Source organism: Chiloscyllium punctatum, chromosome 3 (genome assembly GCF_047496795.1).
Source record: "Chiloscyllium punctatum isolate Juve2018m chromosome 3, sChiPun1.3, whole genome shotgun sequence".
Classification (NCBI taxonomy): domain Eukaryota; kingdom Metazoa; phylum Chordata; class Chondrichthyes; order Orectolobiformes; family Hemiscylliidae; genus Chiloscyllium; species Chiloscyllium punctatum.
Window position 1 is genome coordinate 82,485,536 of NC_092741.1, and position 22,948 is coordinate 82,508,483.

At 39.2% G+C, this 22,948-nt stretch overlaps 1 protein-coding gene across 3 annotated transcripts in view; it reads right to left on the minus strand.

The window, feature by feature from the left end:
• The window catches only part of cep85l (centrosomal protein 85, like), a 304,765-nt gene that overhangs the window by 205,152 nt on the left and 76,665 nt on the right, over nucleotides 1-22,948 (minus strand). For all 3 annotated transcript variants that reach the window (XM_072555891.1, XM_072555889.1, XM_072555885.1), the window contains exon 2: nucleotides 21,789-21,950. Coding sequence is in view for 2 of the 3 variants with exons in the window: in XM_072555889.1 (XP_072411990.1) it covers nucleotides 21,789-21,950 (162 nt within the window). In the remaining variant the exon portion in view is untranslated. The remainder of the gene's footprint in view (nucleotides 1-21,788; nucleotides 21,951-22,948) is intronic.

A 22,948-nucleotide genomic window follows, 5' to 3' on the forward strand; every position in this document is an offset into this window, starting at 1 on the left:
GTGCAAACTCCACACAGATAGTCACCCAAGGCTGGAATCGAACCAGAGTCCCTGGCACTGAGAGGCAGCAGTGCTACCCACTGAGTTGCTAATAGTGGAGCCAATGGATGAAATTTGGGAAGATGTGGTCAATAAGTGGAGATATGCCAAGAGAGAAATGTATTAATATGGGCAATGATAAACATATCATGACAGGAAGGAATAGAGAATACAAATCTAAGAATATATTAACAGATAACACGAGAAGATATAAAAAGGATAAAACTAAATACTTTGTATCTTGAAGCACATGACATGCAAAACAAGCTGGAAGAATGGAAAGTGCAAATAATTAAATATGATCAGGTAGATACTAGAGAAACATAGCTGCTAGCTGACGTTGATTAGGACCTGAATACTGAATTAGATGAGACACTAAGAAAAGACAAGAAGCTAGGAAGTGTGGAGGTGCAACTCTGTTGATTAATACTGATACTAACACATAGAGAAGGATAACTAAGTTTAAGAAACCAGGATATGGAAATAGTTTTACTAGAGTTGAAAAATGGTAAATACAAGAAATTCCATTAAAGTGCTGTAGAGGCCCCCTGAACAGTAACTACATGGTGGAGTGGAGCATAAAGGAAGAAATAATGAAAACTTGCTAGAAAGGCACAGCAATAACTAAGATAGATTTCAATGTACATACAGACAGAAGGGCAAAGGAAGCAAAGAAAAGGAGTTTGTGGAAGGTTTTTAGGATACTTTCTTCGACCACCATGTTCTGGAGGTAACCAGACTGCAGTCTACATTAGATAAAAAAAATCAAAAGAACCGTGAATGTTGGAAATCAGAAACAAAATCAGGAATTGCTGGAAAAGGTCAGCAGGTCTTGCAGCATCTATGGAGAGAAATCAGAGCTAACGTTTTGGGTCGAATGACCCTTCCTCAGAACCCAACATGGAAACAGACCCGTCAGCCTGATCTGTCCACACTGACCAACTTTCCCAAATTAAACTAGCCCTGCTTGCCTGCATTTGGCCCATATTCCCCTAAAACCTTCCTATTCATGTATCTTAAATGCTATAACTGTACCTGCCTCTACCATTTCCTCTGGAAATTCATTCTACATACAAACAACTCTGTGTGAAAAGGTTGCCCCCAGGTCCTTTTAAATCTTTTTCCCCTCACCTTAAAAATATGCCATCTTGTTTTGAACTCCCCCATCCTATGGAAAAGACTTTGCTATTCACCTAATGTATGCACCTCATGATTTAATAAACTTCTATGAGGTCACCCCTCAACCTCCTATGCTCCAGTGAAGAAAGTCCCAGCTTATCCAGCCTCTCCCTAAAATTCTCACTCTCCAGTCCCAGCAACATCCTGGTGAATCCTTTCTGAACTATCTCCAATTTAATAATACCCTTCCTATAGCAGAATGACAACAACTGTATACAGTGTTCCAAACTCCTTTCCCCATAATCCTTGATTCCATCATTGATTTAAAATCTGTTTAGCTCAGCCTTGAATATACTTAATGATCCAATCTCTGTGGCAAAGAATTCCACAGACTCACTACCCTTAAAGAAGAAATTCCTCGTCATCTCTATCTTAAATTTTATTCTGAGATTATGCCCTCTAGTCCTAGAGTCTCCACAAGGGGAGCAGGAGAATCGAAGGGCTTTTGCCCGAAATGTCAATTCTCCTGCTGCCTGACCTGCTGTGCTTTTCCAGCACCACACTCTCAACTCAGATCTCCAGCATCTGCAGTCCTCACCTTGTCCACAAGGGGAAACAACCTGGTTGATTTTTTAACTGCCCACTGCACAATTAGCAATGGGCAATAAATGCTGGAACTTGCCTGCTACATGAACAAATAAACTGACAAAGTAAAAGCCAGGTTGAACATTGAGGTAAAACGCAGTAATTTCCCAATGCACTGATTATAATACAACAACAAGCCTAGCCCTGCCCCCTCTCTCATTGTAACAAGACAGAATTAATTAACAGTCTCATCTTGAAGATGTCCCTACTTTGCAACAACTGTAATGTAATTAAACTTTATATTCAGTTTGAAGGAGAGAGGCTAAATAGCGCCAATTTTGAGGGAATGAAATCAGAGCTGACTGAAGTGAATTAGCAATTTATGTTGAAGCTTAGGCCTATAGAGAGGCAGTTGGAGAGGTTTATTTCAAGGTATATGTGAAAATGTACAGAATAGAGGTATTCCATTTTGTGACAGAAGTTCCAAGGGATCCACCACCATGATTAACTGGAAGATTAAAATTTGTATCAAATATAAAGAACAAGTATAATTACACAAAAACAGGCAGTGGGTGAAAAGATTGGACATATATAAGAAACAGCAAAGTGCAATCAAAATATTAATGAAGAGGGCAAAATGAGAATAACACTGAAAGCTTGCCAGAAGTATAAACAAAGTAATAGATTCATGAATATTATAGAAGAAAAAAGTTAACAAAGTAAGCCTTTGGTCCTCTAACAGTGGGTCTGGAAAATTAATTTATTAAGGTATTTTACATCAGTTTTCACTGTAGACAATGCAATTATCTTTCCCAGAAGCAGTGATAAATCAGTAAATATAAGGAAGGGAAGAACTCAGAAAAATAATGAGAAGTGATGCTGAGGAAATAACTGGAACTGCAGGCTGACAAGTACTTGGGTCCTGGCAGACTATGCATTAGTATTAAGTTTGCAAAACTTCCTATATATGGCTAAGTTCCCATTAGATTAGAAGAAGCTGTTATGAAGAACATTAATAGTGGAACACTTAGAAAAGTTCAAAGTAATCAGGCAGCATCAACATGGCTTTGGGAAGGGGGAAATTATGTTGAACTAATTTATTGGAGCTCTTCCAGGAAGTAATATATGCTACAGATAAAGCAGAACCAATGGATGTACTGTATTTTGATTTCTTAAAGGAATTTGATAAAGTGCCACATCATAGGTTATTGTGGAATGTAAAACTCATACTATTGAGGTTAGCACACTGGCATGGATGGACGTTTGGATTGCTAGAAGAATCAGAGAATCCTACAGTGTGGAAAGAGGCTATTCGGTCTATCAGGTCTGCACCAACTCTCCAAAGAACATCCCACTCAGACTCCTACCCTATTCCTGTAATGTAGCATTTACCATGGCTAATCCACATTACCTGCACATCTTTGGACTACAGGAGGAAACCAGAGCATGTGATGGAAGCCCATGCAGACACAGGAGGCAGACTGTAGGTATAAATTGATCCTTTTCATATTGGCAAGATGAAATGAATGGGATCTCTGCAGGACATTAATGTTTCCAATTAATATAAATGACTTGGATGAAAGGACCAAAGATTTGGTTGCCTAATTTTCTGATAGATAGGAAAGTAAACTTTAAAGTCGGTGTACGGATGTTACAAAAAGATAGGCAGATTATGAGAGTAGGCAAAGCTCTAACAAATAGAATATTATATGGTGGCAATATATGTAACTGTCCAAGTTGGCAGGACAGATTTTTAAAAATCGAAGTGGCGAGAGATTGCAGACTCTGAAATGTAGAGAGACCCGGGTGACTTGCAAAAGACCAGAATACATCAAGTAATTAGAAAACCAACAGAACGTTATTATGTGTGGCTGGGGGAATTGAATGCTAAAGTAGAGACCTAATACTTTAGCTATAGGGGGAATAGTAATAGTCAACAAATTTAAGGATGGATGTAAATGTATTGGAAGCAGTTCAGAGAAGGTTTACCAGACTAATATCTGAAACGAGTGGATTGGCTTACAAAGAAGGTTTGGTAGGTTAGGCATGTTGCTGTTTAAAAGAATAAGAGGTGAATTGATGAGAAACATATAAGATCAGAGGGGTTTTGATAGTGTAGATATTGAGAGGATGCTTGCTCTTAATGGGAGAATCTAGAACTTGGGGTGTGGGTGCTGGAAGTCCCTATTTAAAAATGAGAGGTTGCTAATTTCAAATAAAGATGAGGCAATTTTTTTTCCGTCAGAGGGTCATGAGTCTTTGGAATGCTCTTCATGACAATGTCTTAGAAGTAGAGTCAGGCAGATATGGATAGATTCTTGGTAAGCAAGGGAGTGAAAGATTATTGGGAGATGACAGAAATGTAGAATTGATATCAGATCAGCCATGATGTCATTGAATAACAGTGCAGACTCAAGGGCCGAATGGCCTACTCCTGCTCCATTGTTCACAGAATATATTGTTATAAAAACTCACTTTATTGTGCCATCATAATTTACAGTATAAATCTATAGTGGCAACCATCAAGCATCAATAAGATGGTTGTGATTTCCTTCAATAACACCAAAGGACATCACATAATATCAGCACATTCCCACCAAAATGACGTCCAATACCAGAAGCAATAGCTTCTGTTGGCTTCCAGGTTTGCCATCTCATTGGACTTACCATTGGTTTCATAACCTATACCCAAATAACCTTGCCATTTTTCACTCAGCTCCTGACAACCTTTTAAGCTTTGCACTTGGCTGCCATTGACTGCCTTCCAAAGCTATGCATCTGCTCATTTCCAACGTCATGATCCTGAGCCCAACAGCAAAATCACAGGAGATATGTTAGCATAACAAAATAGTCAGAATGAAACAGAAATATAACTGTAGCTTATGAATAGTATTAAATTGCTGAACTAATATAAATTTCTATTTGAGGATGAATGTATTCTTTTAGAGCTCCTCAAGTCAGATTTATAATTTAGCACACCAACACTAATATTGAACTAACTGGAATGGCTTGTTTCAAAAAATGGAATTAATTCTGCAACAGTTTACACAGCAGTCCTCTGCAATATCAGATGTTCATTAAAATATGTTTATAAGCAAGTAAATACAAAAATGCTTCTGCAAACACAAAGAAACTTTGTAACTCAGGTTGAGGTTTTGAATGCATGTTTGCTCGCTGAGCTGAAAGGTTCACTTCCAGACATTTTGTTACCCTACTAGTAACATCTTCAGTGGACCTCAGGTGAAGCAATGCTTAAAATTCCTGCTTTCTATTTATATATTTGGGTTTCTTTGGGTTGGTGATGTCATTTCCTGTGGTGAAGTCACTTCCTGTTCCTTTTCTCAGGGGGTGGTAGATGGGGTCTAACTCAATGTGTTTTGTTGATAGAGTTCTGGTTAGAAAGCCATGCTTCGAGGAATTCTCATGTGTGTCTCTGTTTGGCTTGACCTAGGATAGATGTATTGTCCCAGTCGAAATAGTGTCCTAGTAAGGTAATGAAACGACTGGAAATGAACCTTTCAGCTCTGTGAGCAAACCTACATATAAAAAGAAACATCAGCGAGCTAAAGCTACAAATTCCAGACATTCAAGACAAATTTTAAGTTTTAGGAGACTCTATATTGGGAGAATTTCCAGACACAAACACCCATAGTCGGGCTCAGATACTTATTGCAATCCTTGTATTGATGGCGAATCAATGGCCAGTGAGCATGCTCACCATTCAATTAAGCATGGTATCAATAAGCCAATAGGAGCACAAGACTAAGAGCATAGAGGAGGTTAGTGATAAACTCCCACATAGGAGGTTAGTGAGCAAAATTAGGGCGCATGGTATTGGGGGCAAAGTACTAACTTGGATTGAAAGTTGGTTGGCTTATAGGAAACAAACAGTAGTGATAAACGGCTCCATTTCGGAATGGCAGGCAGTGACCAGTGGGGTACCGCAGGGATCAGTACTGGGACTGCAGCTTTTTACAATATATGTTAATGATATAGAAGATGGTATTAGTAATAACATTAGTAAATTTGCTGATGATACTAAGCTGGGTGGCAGGGTGAAATGTGATAAGGATGTTAGGAGATTACAGGGTGACCTGGACAAGTTAGGTGAGTGGTCAGATGCAGTTTAATGTGGATAAATGTATGGTTATCCACTTTGGTGGCAAGAACAGGAAGGCAGATTACTACCTCAATGGAATCAATTTAGGTAAAGGGGCAGTACAGAGAGATCGGGGTGTTCTTGTACACCAGTCAATGAAGGTAAGCATACAGGTACAGCAGGTAGTGAAGAAGGCTAATAGCATGCTGGCCTTCATAACAAGAGGGATTGAGTATAGAAGCAAAAAGGTTCTTCTGCAGCTGTACAGGGCCCTGGTGAGATCACATCTGGAGTAATGTGTTCAGTTCTGGTCTCAAAATTTGAGGAAAGACATTCTGGCTATTGAGGGAGTGCAGGGGAGGTTCACGAGGTCAATTCCTGGAATGGCGGGATTACCTTACACTGAAAGACTGGAGCGACTGGGCTTGTATACCCTTGAGTTTAGAAGACTGAGGGGATCTGATTGAGACATATAAGGTTATTAAAGGATTGGACACTCTGGAGCAGGAAACATGTTTCCGCTGATGGGTGAGTGCTGAACCAGAGGACACAGCTTAAAAATATGGGGTGGACCATTTAGGACAGAGATGAGGAGAAACTTCTTCACCCAGAGAGTGGTAGCTGTGTGGAATGCTCTGCCCCAGAGGGCAGTGGAGGTCCAGTCTCTGGATTCATTTAAAAAAAAGAGTTGGATAGAGCTCTCAAGGATTGTGGAGTCAAGGGTTATGGAGATAAGGCAGGAACAGGATACTGATTAAGGATGATCAGCCATGATCATATTGAATGGTGGTGCAGGCTCGAAGGGCAGAATGGCCTACTTCTGCACCTATTGTCTATTGTCACACGTAGACCATTCAGCCCATCAAGTTTGCTCCAACAACTCAATTTTCCTGTCTTGACACATTGGCAGCCTTTTGCATGAGAAAGGAAGGAGAGAGTCTCACCACAGAGGACTGTGGCCAAGCGGCCATAGCAGAAACAGGTGTGATGCCCAGTAGGATGGAGGTCTTGATCCTTCTACCACTGTCCCCCTCCACCATCATCTCTCACTACCCCCAAGTCTGCAATCTCAATCCCTTGGCTATGTTTCAGCCACCATGAAAACTGATTGCTTGGTATCTCCCCAGTATGGTCCCTTGACAATCTTGAACTGACTGCCCACCACTGTCACACAGCATATATTATACACATCCCAAGCCATTCCTTTTTGAAATGGTCCGGAGGGCTGAAACATGCCAGCAAACGAGGACATTGCTCTCCAATGCCAATTTTCCAGCATACATCCTCCTCTATTGTTCAAAAATCCTGTCCTCTGTGACTTTGTGATGCTGTATCACGTTATCCTCCAAGTAATAATATCAGTAGAAATACTGAAACTAATCCCCTATCTGACTTTAGCAGCACCAGTGCCTTCATGTTAACTTCACTCCTCAAATTACCTTGTAACCTTTTAGTGAAATGTCATCTTCTTTTTGCACTCTGTGAATAGCCTTGGCTCTGCAAACCTACAGCTAAGCTTCCTGCTATGATCACCCGGCATATTCTGGGCAGGCAAGGAACAACATAAAGCACTAAATCAATGTGAAAGATTCGATCCTGTCTTCTCTCGAGCTTTTTGTTTTGTTTATAGAAATTCAATCACATATTGGTCTTTCAAGAAAAAAGCAACAAATTATATATGTATATATAATATTATTAAGGGGAAAGGTGGTAAAATAAATTACAATCTGGCACACTTTGCTAAATTGAAAAATCAAATTTGCAAAACAGGCAATGACTTTTTCAAGCAGCCTACGGTTTCTTATTTCTATCCCAACAGTAGAATATGAATGAATGCAGCAAAGGTGAATATGAAATCTTATTTTTAAAGAAGTAAGCAATTCAGGAGCATAGTTCCCTGGGCATTGCTGTGCACTCATAGCTTTTCCCCTCCTGCTTATTATTTGGGATTGCATCTGGATGGAGAGGTATAACAGACACTATGGGCAGGGCTTATGCCACTAAGGCAGGTAGTTCAAGTTGGGAAATTTCCTGATTTGAAAATGCCTGCTCTGTATAAAAGAGTCCCATTCGATCCAATTGTCACTCAAATGAAGCAGCAGCAGTATAGTCAGGAGTACTGACACCAGAAGCAAGTCCTAAGCAAATGTCAAGGTGACTGGTTAGACAGCCTGCATGTCAATGAGAGGAATATAGTGATGGTTTCTTTTACCTCTCAGTGACAAGTTTTCTTTTCAGTTTTAAAGAACAAAGAATTTAACATAATTTTGATCATGACAGTTAAACAGACCTCATCCTCCTTTCAAGAGTATTTACTTTTACTGTAGTGATTTGTTCTTCACACTCTGCAGTTTAAGGTTGCTGAATTAGCCAAAATAACATCTGTTTGAACTCAATCCTAATTTCAAGATAGTCCTGCTGAGTTTCGGTTTCCCATCTATGTGATTCAACACCTATGCCCTTTCTGCAGCTGACAACAATGGGATCTGTCAGAAATGGTTGTGTGAACGATTGTATCCAAGTCCTGCTCTTCATTATTAAAGCTCTGCACACTCTGCAGAGTCTTCCTAACTGAAAATCCAGCACATTATTTGTCCAATGAATAAGGGGTACCCTTGATATTTAAATACCCTGACCCTTAAATTGAAATCTCAACCAGGCCTAAGGCATCAGTGAGAGTTAAAATAACACCATTTGCTGAATTTCTTTGACTAACAGACAAGCTTTCTCCCAGCCCACCTCGGCTTTTGGCTCGGAGCTGCTTCTGTGGTCAGCAGCCCTGTGGACCTTTCAGCTAGTGGATGGGGCCCAGATTCAGAACATCTGTCCCCATTTCTCAAAGGTCAAACTTTTACGAGCCATAGAAATGCTACATCAATGGCAGCTTATTCTTTAGTAAGCTATTTAAACTATCAAACTATTAACTGAGAATCCACTACTGGGATTAGGTTGTGGAAAGCAGGTAAGCATGACAAAATTATATAATTATGGCTGTTGGGGTAATGTTATCCAACAGGTATTGTACCGGCTAGAACGCATGCTTTTTTCAAATCCCATTGACATGGATGGGCTATTTGGTAACAATTAGGGGCTAGGGATTTATGTAACTTCACTACCTGAGGTTTTTCTTTTACTTACCTCATACTGATACAGGGAGGCTGTTCTTTTCATTTTTTTTAAAAAAGGGTTGGAGATTAAACAAAAACTTTGCAGATTAACAGTTCACAGAATTAACTTGCACTTTGAGTACATTTATGACCATTTCAGAAACTAGTAACTCCCACCTCCAAATGACCCCAATGAGTTCAGGTTCTTCTCATGTGTGGATCACACATATACAGCAGTTAGAACCAATTAATAGAGTTACTTTTAGACTTAGATAAGCGTATCAAAATATTTGAAGAAATTCAGACTAAGGACAACAATTGTAGGTATTGAGTTCAGCAGCTATCAGATCAGCCCAAAGACCAAGATAGAAAATAAGCATGAAAGAGCAACATACTTTTTAATTATTTAAGAGCTGGAGGACCACTAAGTATTGCATATGGCCAGTGAATGATTCCTCAAATCATAATTAAACATAGGCAGCCAGGATGGCAAAGGTTTTACATGGGTTTTTAAAATCTGCAACACTCATAATTTAACAAAAAATCTCCAGAGCTCCTAGGTCACAACAGAAAGCATTCTTTCTGTCCAAACACTAGTTATAGGTGACAGGCTGACTGAACACATTGGAGACAGCAAACATTAAATGCAAGAATGGTTCCAGGAATCAGAAGCTTCATTGCTGTGGTTAGATTGATGATATTTCGACTGTTCTCCCTGGTGAGAAGACAGCTGAGAGGAAATCTGAAAGAATTTACAAAATCAGGAGAGGGCTAGATAGAGTCAATAGGGAGAAACTGTTCACACTCGTAAAAGCAACGTGAGCCATAGGGCAAACTTTTAATGCTTGCCATGCCGGCAGATTCAACTGAGGTATTCAAAAGGACGTTAGGTGATTATTTGGTTAAAAATGATGAGCACAGGTTTGGGGAACAAAACATGGAGGTTGGAAATGATGCTCATGTAAAGAGCCAGTGCATGCATAATGGACTTTTTCTGCATCTTATGATTTCTGTGTGTCTGTGACAACCTGGAGTATTATCATGTCTTCCATAAAAACAGGAAGCACTGGAAGAACTCAGCAGGTCTGGCAGCATATGCTGAGAGAGCAAAAAAGAGCCAATGTTTCAAATCGAATACTGTATACCTCTTCTTTGGAACAGTCACAAGACCAGGTTGCACTTGAAACATTGGTTTTATCTCTCTCTCCACAGATACTGCCAGACTGACTGAGTTTCTCGTGTACTATTTCCTCAACATTTCTAACATTTTGCTCTTATACTGGATCTGCACACACTGATCGATTGAAGTTTCAATCCTGAGGCAGCTGCACAAAGTGGGAAAATTTCCTGACTCCTAAAACCTGCTTGGTGAGAAAAAGCTTCAAATGGCCACATATTATCTAAAAGACTACATAGATACCGGGGTATTATTTTATTGAATAAAGTGGGGACTAGAGTGCTAGTCACTTAGAGTCATAGAGATATAAGGCACGGAAATAGACCCTTCGGTCCAACCCCGCTGAACAATTCAGAGGCTACTGCAACATTGAGACAGACTGGTCAAGTGCTATCTTGGTATCTCAAACATCTTCCAGGTACAATAAAAGCAGTTGGCCCTATAGGCCTTAATCCCTTCCCATCCTTTGCATACACATTCTTCACAGCTCATTCATCTTGCTTCATGCACCTTCTCTTACACTCACCCTATGGCCTTAATATTGCCCTTGCCATCAATGCTCCTGTACCCATCTCAAGGCCCTTCACACCATCTTTGCTAACCTATGCCCAGCCATCTACCCACCACCTCAGCCCTACACCAACACATGGCAGCCCCAGGCAAACCCATTTTTCATAACTCCTTTTAGCTAATATATAGAGACTCTCTGAAAATCTAGGTCAAAGTTCTCAGAATTTATTTCCAAATAATGTATAACTTATGCAAAGGTTTGAGGAATTCTGGCATATTAAAGTCAAGAAATGCACATTGGGAAAGGTTAATTGATCTGCAGCACAGGCATTCAACTATATTTATCAGCTATGGTTTCAAATTTCTAAAATCCACAAGTTTTACCTGCAAATCTGTGTTAAAACAATTATATGTGAAACATTTGGCAAAATTCTTAAATATTTCATTTACTAAAGATATGACAGACAAAAATTATTAAATGTCTTTAGTAAATTTATTTGTTTCTACAAAAGTAACTTGACCAATCCTAAGATACAAAGAGCATATCGGGTGCATGAAACTTCCAAATCTAAAATGTTAAAAACTACCAAATCTTGTTTCATTATGGTTATACTTTGTAATAGTCTCACAATCAAATAATGGGATTCTGCCTTTTGCTTCTGAAAATTTGGATGACAGACCAAATGAATCAATCAAGAATTTCAATGTTCAATCTTCATATTTGTGAATCAATGTAATGATGCAAAAATAGGACAGATATTCAAGAAGGCAAATCACAATTCCAGGACACAAAATTATTGGTTTATTTCTTTTCCAAATGTTGCTTATTTAACCTGGAATCAATTAAGGTAATATCAAGAAATGTGATGCCAGTGTTTCAGATAAAAAGTATTCTTACATTGCTTATATTTCGAAAGGGAGATCGCACTCCAATATTTATCAAGCCATTGCCACAAAATCAATACGCCTGACATGGCAATCCCATTTAAATCTAGGGAACCCATTAACACACTGAGCAGACTGATGAGCACATTATTTCAAGAACATTAAGCTAATGTCTAGAAAAAGTGTGTTGAGAAAAGGTACACAAAAAAAAAAACATTACACACATCAGAGAAAGATGTTTGGTGATTCCCTTTCCCTTGCTCTGACACATTCAGGAATTCATCATTTTATTGAATAAAGTGGGGACTAGAGTGCTATTCACTTAGAGTCATAGAGATATACGGCATGGAAACAGACCCTTTGGTCCAACCCATCCATGCCAACCAGATATTCCAACCCAATCTAGTCCCACTTGCCAACATCCGGCCCATATCCCTCCAAACCCTTCCTATTCATATACCCATCCAAATTGTTGCAATTGTACTAGCCTCCACCATTTCTTCTGGCAGCTCATTCCATACACGTACCACCCTCTGTGTAAAAAAGTTGCCCCTTACGTCTCTTTTATATCTTTCCCTGCTCACCCTAAACCTATGTCCTCTAGTTCTGGATTCCCCCACCCCAGGGAAAAGACTTTGTCTATTTATTCTATCCATACCCCTCGTGATTTTATAAACCTCTATGAGGTCATCCCTCAGCCTCTGACACCCCACAGAAAACAGCCCCAGCCGATTCAGCCTCTCCCTATAGCTCAAATCCTCCAACCCTGGCAACATCCTTGTACATCTTTTCTGAACCCTTTCAAGTTTCACAACATCCTTCTGATAGGAAGAAGACCAGAATTGCACACAATATTCCAACAGTGGCCTAAGCAATGTCTTGTACAGTCACAACATGATCTCGCAACAAAATCGATTTCACAGTATCAACAGGATGATGAAAGACAAAGATGTAGTTAGACCTGCAACACCATACCCTTAAGTCTGTTGGTCAACAGGATGCCTCTGCACAAACAAGCCTCTGCCTCTTTTGCAAAGACACACAGTCAACTCTGTCTTAAAGCATTGAGAGAGTTTGATAACGTAAAACCTGGAGAGAGCTAACAATCCCTTAAATGCCCATGTGTCCACAGTTTATAATCAGTTCAGGAAGCCGAGCAGCAAAAGTAATGTCTCTGAAAATAAAGCAATAATAAGCTATTTAAGTAACATTGAAATAATTTAAATAAAATCCAAATAATTGCTGGAACTAATTAAACATTTTGACAGACCTCTAGAAAGATGCAGATGCAGATCCCTGGCTGAGAATCCCTGACATTGAAGGGGTCAATCATGCTTTGTTAACAACAAGTTCACGTCTCGGAAGGGCATGAAGGAGATAGTGCTTATCATCCACATGTTTGATAAGAGTAAATTGTATCACCCACCCATAAGTAGATGCCAGCCAAATAAACTGACAGTACAGATGGACTCTGTGGATGGACTGAGGGAGACAGTGTACAAGTAGATCTGGATCTTATCATGGGATCATAGAACCTGATCTCATGTCTCACATGGTACTAGGCAGTGGCAGGAGAGGAAAAGGACGTTTTTCAGACTCGCAAAATGTGATGAATGGGGGCGGCTCAGTGGTTAGCACTGATGCCTAACAGCACCAGGGACCTGGGTTCAATTCTACCCTCGGGACTGTCAGTGTGGAGTTTGCACATTCTCCACTGTCTGCGTGGGTTTCCATATTGTGCTCCGGTTTCCTCCCACAGTCCCAAGATGTGCAGGCTAGGTGGATTGGCCATGCCAAATTGCTCCATAATATCGAGGGATGTGCAGGCTAGGTGGATTAGACAATGGGAAGTACAGAGATAAGGTGGGGGAGGTGGGTCTGGGTGGGATGCTCTTCGGAGGGTTGGTTTACAATGAATTTACAATGAATACAATGAGTTTACAATGAATAAGGAAGCAAGAAGGATCTTGGTTCACAATTATTAAGTTAACTTGAAGCAACAGCTAAAACAGGCAAGGCCATAACAATGTCATACTGAATCATTGGTATTGTATCAGATCCATATCAATCAAAAGCACGGAACCAAACTACAAGAGCTTTGCTTGCTTCAGTCTGAATTATAGGCTGCAGTTTGGATTAAATATTGTAAATAAAAGATAAAACCCAAATGGAAAAGTGTAGCACAGATGTAAGAAGTTTTTTTGAAATCAAGGATGAAGTTATGAAAGCTTATGAGAAGTGGGATTTCTTTTCTGGAGTTGGGAGGACCAAAAGGTTTCCTGATCAGGTCTTCAAGATTGTCAGGGTTTGCTGACAAAAATTATGATAAAGTACATACCAGATAAACTGTTTTTACTTGTCACAAGGTAATAACGACATGCTCATGACAAATATCATAAAACAAATACACAGAGAGAATAGAAATTTAAAAAACAAGCAGGAGATAGCTTGTGGCAACATTCTAACCATTTTAATTGAATATTTAGTAATATATTGAGGTAATGGGCATTAACTGACTGTTCACTTATGCTCCCACATGTATTTAGAAACAGATTAAACTGTGATAGTTAGGTTTACAAGTAAGTATTTGTAAAGTGCATCCCTATAAATAAAAGCTTCTAAATTGTGTCATGATTTGCTTCAGTTCTATCCTTCACCTTCTGGTTTACTGGATTACAACCACTGTGACTGAATTCTATAAATTCCATACATTGATAAGAAAGTATTTTGTTTCTATGAAACTTCACATCCTCAGGGTGTCCCAACATCCTTCATAGCCAGGAACTATTCTGAATTTGTTATTACAGATATAATATTGGCACAGACATAAAGCAAGCTTGCATGCAGGGATGGTCCAAAACAAATGAAAAATAGTATATCTTTGCTAGTTATTGGAAGTTAAATATTGGCTAAAATAACACCCATTCTAACTTAAACTCCAGCAAACTTTTAATTCACCTGAAAGGACAGGTAGTGCCTCAACTCAACATTTTATTCTAACAGTATCTTACACCCTCAGTACTACACTAAAGCCTTCCTGACCTCTATACAGCCCATGGATGGGCTCCCCAGTGACTACTGAAGCTGCAGCTCCAATGCCACTTGTGACAGGTTAACCCCACTCCTTGGAGAAAGTGAGGACTGCAGATGCCAGAGATGAGAATTGAGAGTGTAGTGTTGAAAATGCACAGCAGGTCAGGCAGCATCCGAGGAGCAGGAGAATCGACATTTCGGGCAAATGCCCTTTATTTCTCGATGAAGGGCTCATGCCCAAAACATCGATTCTCCTGTTCCCTGAATGCTGCCAGACCTGCTGTGCTTTTCCAGCAAAACACTCTCAACATAAAGGATATTGCTTGAAAAATAGTATTATTAAAAGGCATAGATAGTCTACAAATAATATAATCCAATTAGCTGCCTTTTATGGAAGAAGTGGACAGTAGGTAAGGAAAAATTGGTGAAACGTTTGTGATTGAGAGTGTACAAATTTTAAGTAATTAGCAAAAGAAATAATGGAAACATTAGGAGAAACTTCATATTGTTGAAAAGAGAGACAGGATGCCAAAGTTTCCCATCATGCACTCAGCAAACACAAGAATGCCAATTTTCAAACAAACAATCATGACAATTTGCACTAAGGAGAAAAATGTGCTGATTGGTTGGCAAGGCAACTCAACTCTCTTTGGCCAAAGCATTGCAATGAAGAAAGCAAAAGGAATTATAATCTTTTCAAACTCGGGGTAACGAAAAAGTTACAAGGCTGTAACATATTCATTTTTTTTTGCAGAGAACAAGTCCCTGCATATCAATTTACATCACTTCTAACTATCCTAAATAAATCGTGTTAAATTGGTTTATCATCCTAAATTGGTAACTACTAGCACATTCACAATTGCCCAGTGACAATTGCCCAATCATGAAATCACATCACACAGTAGCTATTTTGTTCTGGGCTTTGAGTGGGATGATTAAGTACAGTCTGTAATTCTGCTGATCACAAACAACTGATGTTAAATGGAGCTACCATTTCTGATAGCATCAGTTTCATAACCATTGACCAGAAACTAAAGTGGACTTGCTATTTAAATACTGCAGCTGTAAGTGCAGTTTGGTTTAGTTAACTCACCTCCACCTTCCCAAAGCCTGTACACCAATTAGAAGGCATGAGTTGGGTGTGATGGAATACTCTCCATTAATCTGGACAAATACAGTTCCTGCAACAACACTCAAAACCTTGATACCATCCAAGTCAGTTCAGCTCATTTGATTAGCACCCTATATTTTGCCTTCAACATTCACTTCCTTCACCGCTAATGTACAGCGGCAGCAGTGTGTGCAATCTACAAGATGCAATGCAGAAGCTCACCAGGGATCCTTCAACTGCACCATCCAAACCCATGACCTCCACCACCTAGAAGGACAAGTGCAGCTGAAGCAAGGCGATATCATTACCACAGGTTCCCCTAACAAGCCACACACCATCCTGACTCGCAAATATATTGCCAATTCTTCACTGTCGCTGAGTCAACATGCTGAGATTTCCTTCCAAACAGCACTGTCCCTTCATCTAAAGGGTTGGAGCATTTCAGGAAGGCAGCTCATCGTCATCTCCTGGTCAGTTAGGAATTCATGATAAATGCTGGCCTAGCTAATGACGTATACAACCCAAGAACTAATAAACAAAGCAAAAAAAAATGATGTTTGATTTGATCAGCCAATTGTTGTGACAAATGACTAACATGCCTAGTATTACACCAGCAGTGAAATTTCTGCGTGATATTGTTCAATTCTGTCAGAGGCAAATCATCATTTTGGACAACATCCTTTTAAAGAAATACTACTTGCAAAGTCACTGCAGAGAAGGTGCATTGTAGTTTGCTGTTCTAGTGTAATTTTAGGTAGACCAGACACTTTTCAGCTCTGGCCTTTCTCATGCAGCGAGTGGTTAAGATCTGGAACACACTATATTGGGATGTTGTGGAAGGAGCTTCAAATTGAGGCATTCAAGAGGGATTTAGATTATTATCACTTCAGAAGAAATGTGCAGAGTTACCAGAAGATAAGGGAATGGTACTACATTAATTGCTTATTCAGAAAGATATAACAGTCTGTACTGTAACAGATTCTGAACTTGTGAGATATGTGGTCCTTATAATTCTGGTTTGTGAATTTCAAATTGTAACTACCCCACTGTTGACAATTCTGCCTCCGACCTAGGCCACAAACTCTGGAATATCCTTGTTACACCTTCCCACCTCAATTTCCTCCATTAACAAACTCCCTAAAGCATATATCTCTGACAAAACTTATTTCTTCAGGGATAATGTCCCCTTATGTGACTTGGTATCAACCTTTGCTTTATTGCACTCCTATGGAGTGCCTTGGGATATTTCAGTACATTAAAAGACACAATGTCAATATCCATAATATTAAAAAAAACACAAAGAACTGCATATGTCAGAAATCTGAAACAAAAACAGAAAATGTTGGAGAAACTCAATAAGCTCTGGCAGGATCTGCAGAGAGAAACAGAGTCTAATGAACTTTCATAAGAACTGTCGCTGGCAATCTAAATATCCATTTGTATTTTGCTGTTGCACTACAGGAGTTGTTTTCTTTCAATGGAGAGATTAAAACATATCTCTTTTGCCTATTTATGAAGATGGAAAAGATCTCATAACATTCTTATCCGAGTCAGCTGTGACCAAAGCAGATTAATTGGTCAGTTATTTTTGAGAAAAGCATTTGTACATTATAAACTCAGACTTGCCATAATCACGTAATCTCTGATGTTTTTACTTTCAGCTTAAGAAATAGCCATTAAACCTAATCACATGAACCGTGTTGTCAGAAGGGTGTAGCTGAAATTGTGAGGATTTTCAAAGCTGTAAGAGAATCAGGTACTCACAATAGCAAGAAATAAAATCAATACTGCATTGGACAATGTTAAATCACTGAGTGAGTTAGAATGGATGTGAAATTTTCTATTCCTGGCCCTTTGAAAATTAAAGGCAATATAAAGCTAAAATTCAGACTACTGCTGGTTTCATTGCCAAAATTACAAAGAAGCTTCAGAATTAATTTTCAAAATTTAGCAAGAGCCCTGAGCAAACAAGGGCAGCAATGCTGTTACCAGTGCTGGGAAAAGAAGCTACAAGCTGTATCACAATCTAGACCTCACTGAGCAATAATGTGTCACTCAGACACCACTACATTTTTTCCCCAGAGAAAAAAATCTGACCCAGTGGCTTAAAGTGGGTTGGTGTTACCTAAGAATGTGAAAATTACTAGATAAAAGCAGTTATTTTCTTCCAGTTAAGTAATGGGTAGTTGGTTCATGGTTGAACTTTAATAAACACTCATTTTATTTGCAATGTAAATGAAATCACTCCACTGAATCTAGGATTTTGACACCAGTGTGAAGAGGAGAAAATATACCAAGGTTATTTAGTTACAAAGGAAATTTAATTCTGAAAAGAAATATGCTTGGATGCACTATGTTATTTTTAGCAATATGTTACTGCAGTCTGATTGGAGTCAAAGAAACAGCTAAAATAGCTCACTAGCCATGTACGACAGCATAGTAAGCTCTGGCACTGTGCATCTATGTCATAGAGCATCCAATTAATCAGCACTATGTTAGCAGATAAACCACGTTCACATGTGTGCCCTGTTTGTCTTGCTAATCAAGAACATCGGAAGACACAAATATATTTGATCATGTACTCCAAATACAGTTAAAAGTAAATATATCCACACATGTATCAAACATGTACTTAAAAACATATTCAATCTTTCTCCCCCATAAGAAAATTTAATGACAGTAGTCTGTATGCATAATACTATGCTTTCAGTTCCATACTGAACTTTGTATATTTACAATTTTCTTCCATTTAAACTTACTCATCAGTTTTCCTGAAGAACACAAACTATACAAAGCATGGCAATTGATTGTTGCCTCAACTGTTCGAAAATAACGGTGCAATGAATCACAACTGTTATAATCATGTTTGTTAGACAGCAATGGCGTGTTGTCGCAAGCAAGTTACGTTTATCAAAAACCAAAGAACTGCAGATACTGGAAATCTGAAACAAAAACAGAAATAGCTAAAGAAACTCAACAGGCCCGGCAGCATCTATGGAGACAAAGCAGAGTCAATGTTTCAGGCCCAGGGACCTTTCTTCAGAACTCTGAAAGGGCACCAGATCTGAAATGTTGACTCTGCTTTGTCTCCGTAGATGCTGACAGACCTGCTGAGATTCTTCAGCTATTCCTGTTTTTGATTAAGTTATGTTGATGATGTCCAGATCTGTTGTGTTTGGTGTTTAATGCACTAAAGCACTAAAACAGTGTTTAACATACTATCATTCAATAGATTACACAATAGTTTAATACATTGTTTCCCACTTGGTCAATGATGAATCTTTGAATGAATTTGAGAATGAAAATAATTATGCATACAAATGACAAACACAATCTTATCATATTAGACCTTGATGATGTGGGATCTTTGTTTATTCTAGAATGAACCATTGGCTGTCTTTCTTGAGTACCAAATTAACACAACATAGATGTGGATTATGTCCATTTGGGATTATATCTTGAGTACAGTGGGGAAAAGTCCAATGTTATTTCCTAACTTGGAAAACGACTGGACAAATGACAGAGCAGCAATGCATGAAGATCAAGTCTGACACTTTATTCAGCTTTAACAGTCCAGGATAAAATGTCTTAAAATGTAAATAATATTGTAAATCCACTTGTTATATTCGAGAATCAATGCCATTGAATACCCATGTAGCTTAAAACATTTAAATCTCCATATTGTAGGTATTCTTAAATGGTTATTAAAAATCAGATGTCTGTATGAAATGCTTTCGTTTTTGGTCATTCAAAACACTAGTTTTACCTTTAATTTCATTACTATTTAGCTACAGTACACATTGGGTAACAACTCACGTTTCTAGATTTGTTTTATAAGGCAGCTAATAGAGTAGATTCCTTACTCTATTATGGGAACAGGCCCTTCAGCCCAACAAGTCCACACTGACCCTCCAAAGAGTAACCCACCCAGACCATTTGCCTACCATATATTTATTCCTGAGTAATAACACCATGGGCAATTTAGCATGGCCAATTCACCAAACCTTTGGATTGTGGGAGGAAACCCACACAGACACACAGTCCACACAGTCAGTTGCCCAACACAGGATTCAAACCTGGGATTCTGGTGCTGTAAGGCAGCAGTGCTAACTACTGAGCCACCGTACCACCCTATATTTCAATATACTTCTAAATATTGTGCTCCTTTGTGCAATATTGAGACACACATAATATGTAATTTGCATTTTGTAAAGGCTATTATGAGGAATTAATTAGCTTCTTTATATTGCCTGCTGGAAACAGAATGCTGATAGTGGTATAGAAACTGATATTGAAGGGAAGCATAATCGTATGTGTGTATGTTGTGTGTGCGAGAGGATTGCAAGTGGGGTACATGTGAGGTGCATAGTGTGTTATGTGTGGGGTATGTTGGTTGTGTGTGCAGGGTGTGTTTGTTATGTGTGCACAAGTATAGTGTGTGTGAGAGCACATGTGTTTGCGTATGTGTGTGAGCATGTGTGCATACGCATGTATGAGTATTGCGTGTGTGTGTGTCATGTGGGTTTGTTATGTGTGTACATGTTCTATGGTACCATCGCCTTCTGAGCAAGAAAGCATGTCAGATCACGAGCCAACCAGCTTAAGATCTGTCCAATGAACTTTTGGACCATCTGACATTGCTTGTGGAATTCCAAACAACAACAGAAATTGCTGGGAAAACTCAGCAGGTCTGGCAGCATCTGTGCAGAGAAAGCAGAGTTAACATTTCTGCTCCAGTGACGTTTCTTCAGAACATTCTGCTTTCTCTGCCAGAGAAAGATGCTGCCAGATCTGTTGAGTCTTCCTAGCAATTTCTGTTGTTATTTCTGATTTCCTGCATCTGCAGTTCTTTGGGGTTTTTTAATTGCCAGTGCAATCCCACCTCCCTAGAAGCTGTTGATCATTCTGAGGTCAGCACCTTTTGGGTCTGAAAGACCATCAGTTGAGGCCTGGTGTTAAGTAGATTCAATGGTGAAAAAGTAACTGATTCTCTTTTATTTCTCACAGGATGGAAGTAATAGAGAGAAAGCATTCAGGAGAGTGCGTGGCTTTCAGAAGCAACCCTCTTGCCCCCCACCCCCACATTCTGTGACTCTAATTGCTCCTAGATTAGGGAAAATTGAGATGATTTCGCCACCCACCATCTCCACACAATATTGGCAGATTATTCTAATTTCCCTGTAGGAAACCAGTCGCATTTCTTGTCTGTCAGAAAGGCAACAATTAAGAGCCTTGACGCGTTCAGGCCCTTAAGCAGACATTAAGTGACTACATAACGGCCTTAATTATTGGTGAATCGAGAAAGTCTCCAAGGAACCTTCATTGTCAGCACTTAATTACTGAGGTGGTAAGAAGGGGGCTAGTATCTCTCCAGGGCCAACTCACTGAGTTGTTTTGACTTTTTACCAACTCCAGGAAAGGTAAATTCCACCCTAACAATCTATACATAGTATTGGATTATCCATCCTGTCATATCCGTTGCAAAGAACCTATACCTCCTAAGCAAACAGTGTACTGTTCCCAAGTGACACCTGTATTATAAACAGAATTATTTATGTACAAAAACATGATCACAAAAATCACATGGCTCATGAGTAGATGGACAGAGCACTCCACCACAGGGAGGACAACAAATCCATACCAACATAGCCAGAAGTGAAAACCAATGTTAATTTATAAGTGGCAAAAGAAATCCAACCCCTCCAGTGTTTGTTGTGAATGGACAACATGGACATTTCGTTCTGTGTAAATGGCTATATAACACCATTCTGCCAAAGTGGCTATTTATAAATGTTACTCAAGCAAAATATATTAGTATATTTTTAGCACTGTGGTTCCTTTACTGTAACATACCAAAGCAAGAGTTACAGGAGCTCAAATTAAACAAAGTTAAATTTGCTTATACTGTAATCAAAACCACTTAAATCAGTGCCCACAACTGCATTTTTCAAATATGTAATATTTTCAAATTAACATGTTGCTTTTCATTTGCTGGCTGGAAAAAGCGAGGGTAATTTGTCAAGCTATTCTATCATCATCTGAATATCATCTATTTTCCTCAGAACCATCAATACACATTAAGGTAAACAATTTACGCTCAGCTAGTTCAGAATTTAACCCCACCTTCTATGCTGTCTGAACTTGAAGTTCCTATTCCAGTGTCTCCACTATCGGAGGTAGCGCTGAATCTTCTGTTGGCGTTATTTCGGATACTAGTCAGGAGTGTAGGGGCCCTCCATACTGCTTCACAACCTGGAACCCATCCTGTAGGTGGGACGTCAGGGCCTGCACAGTGACAAATCCAACCATATGTTAAAATGCTAAAAGACCTTATCTTGTAAACAGTTAACATGAAGAAATATATCATTAAAACAAATTGTCCTCAAACACTTCTCCTGTACATCATTTGGTATTTTTAAAAATTCATATCCAATTCTTCCCAAAATTTCCCCCATCATGTTACTTTAGCTTCTAGTTAATATAAAAAGCCTGAGCCAGGACATTACATTTAAAGATCAGGGCGGCTGCATTCTTGCATGTGTGTAATGATGACCGTTCCCGTACTAGAGTAGGTAGGCCAGCATCAAAATTAACAGCCTACCTCCCAGTTTAGAAAAGACTCATTAACAGGTACTGAGGCTTTGTCACAAGCCAAGTGACCCAAATACTACACTGCCCGGGCTGGAATAGATATTTTGAGTCAATATGATCAGACATGTTATTATGTACATGAGTAGGTCAGACTTGAATCCAGGTCTTTCTGTTTCCTGTCTGAAAGGTAGCGATACTAGCACAGCCCAATGGAAGAATACAGTTGCTAGAAGGAAGGCTACAAGGATGTGAATTACCTCATTTGGGGTATGCTATGTATGTATGAGGGCTTACGTACTTATGAATGCTATGTACTAATGTGGCAGGGAGATGGGAATCAGAGCAGTAGGTCAGCAAGTAAAATGACAAGGAGGAATCTGAGACTAAGGTCAGTAAAACTAAGAGGAAGAACAGATATGGGAAGAAAACAGAACACAGTGGTCTGGCAGTCTGAGGCATATTTGTTTTAATGTGAGGAGTATGCTAGGTAGGGCAGATGAACTTGGAGCTTGGATTCATACAAGAAAACTGAGGTTATAACTATTACAGAGACTTGGTTGAGGGAGAGACAAGACTGGCAGCTTAATGTTCTGGGATTTATATGTTTCAGATGAGGTAGAGAGTGTTGTAAAAGAGGTGGGAAAGTTGTGTTATTGATTAGAGAGAATATCACAACTGCACTGAGGAAGGAC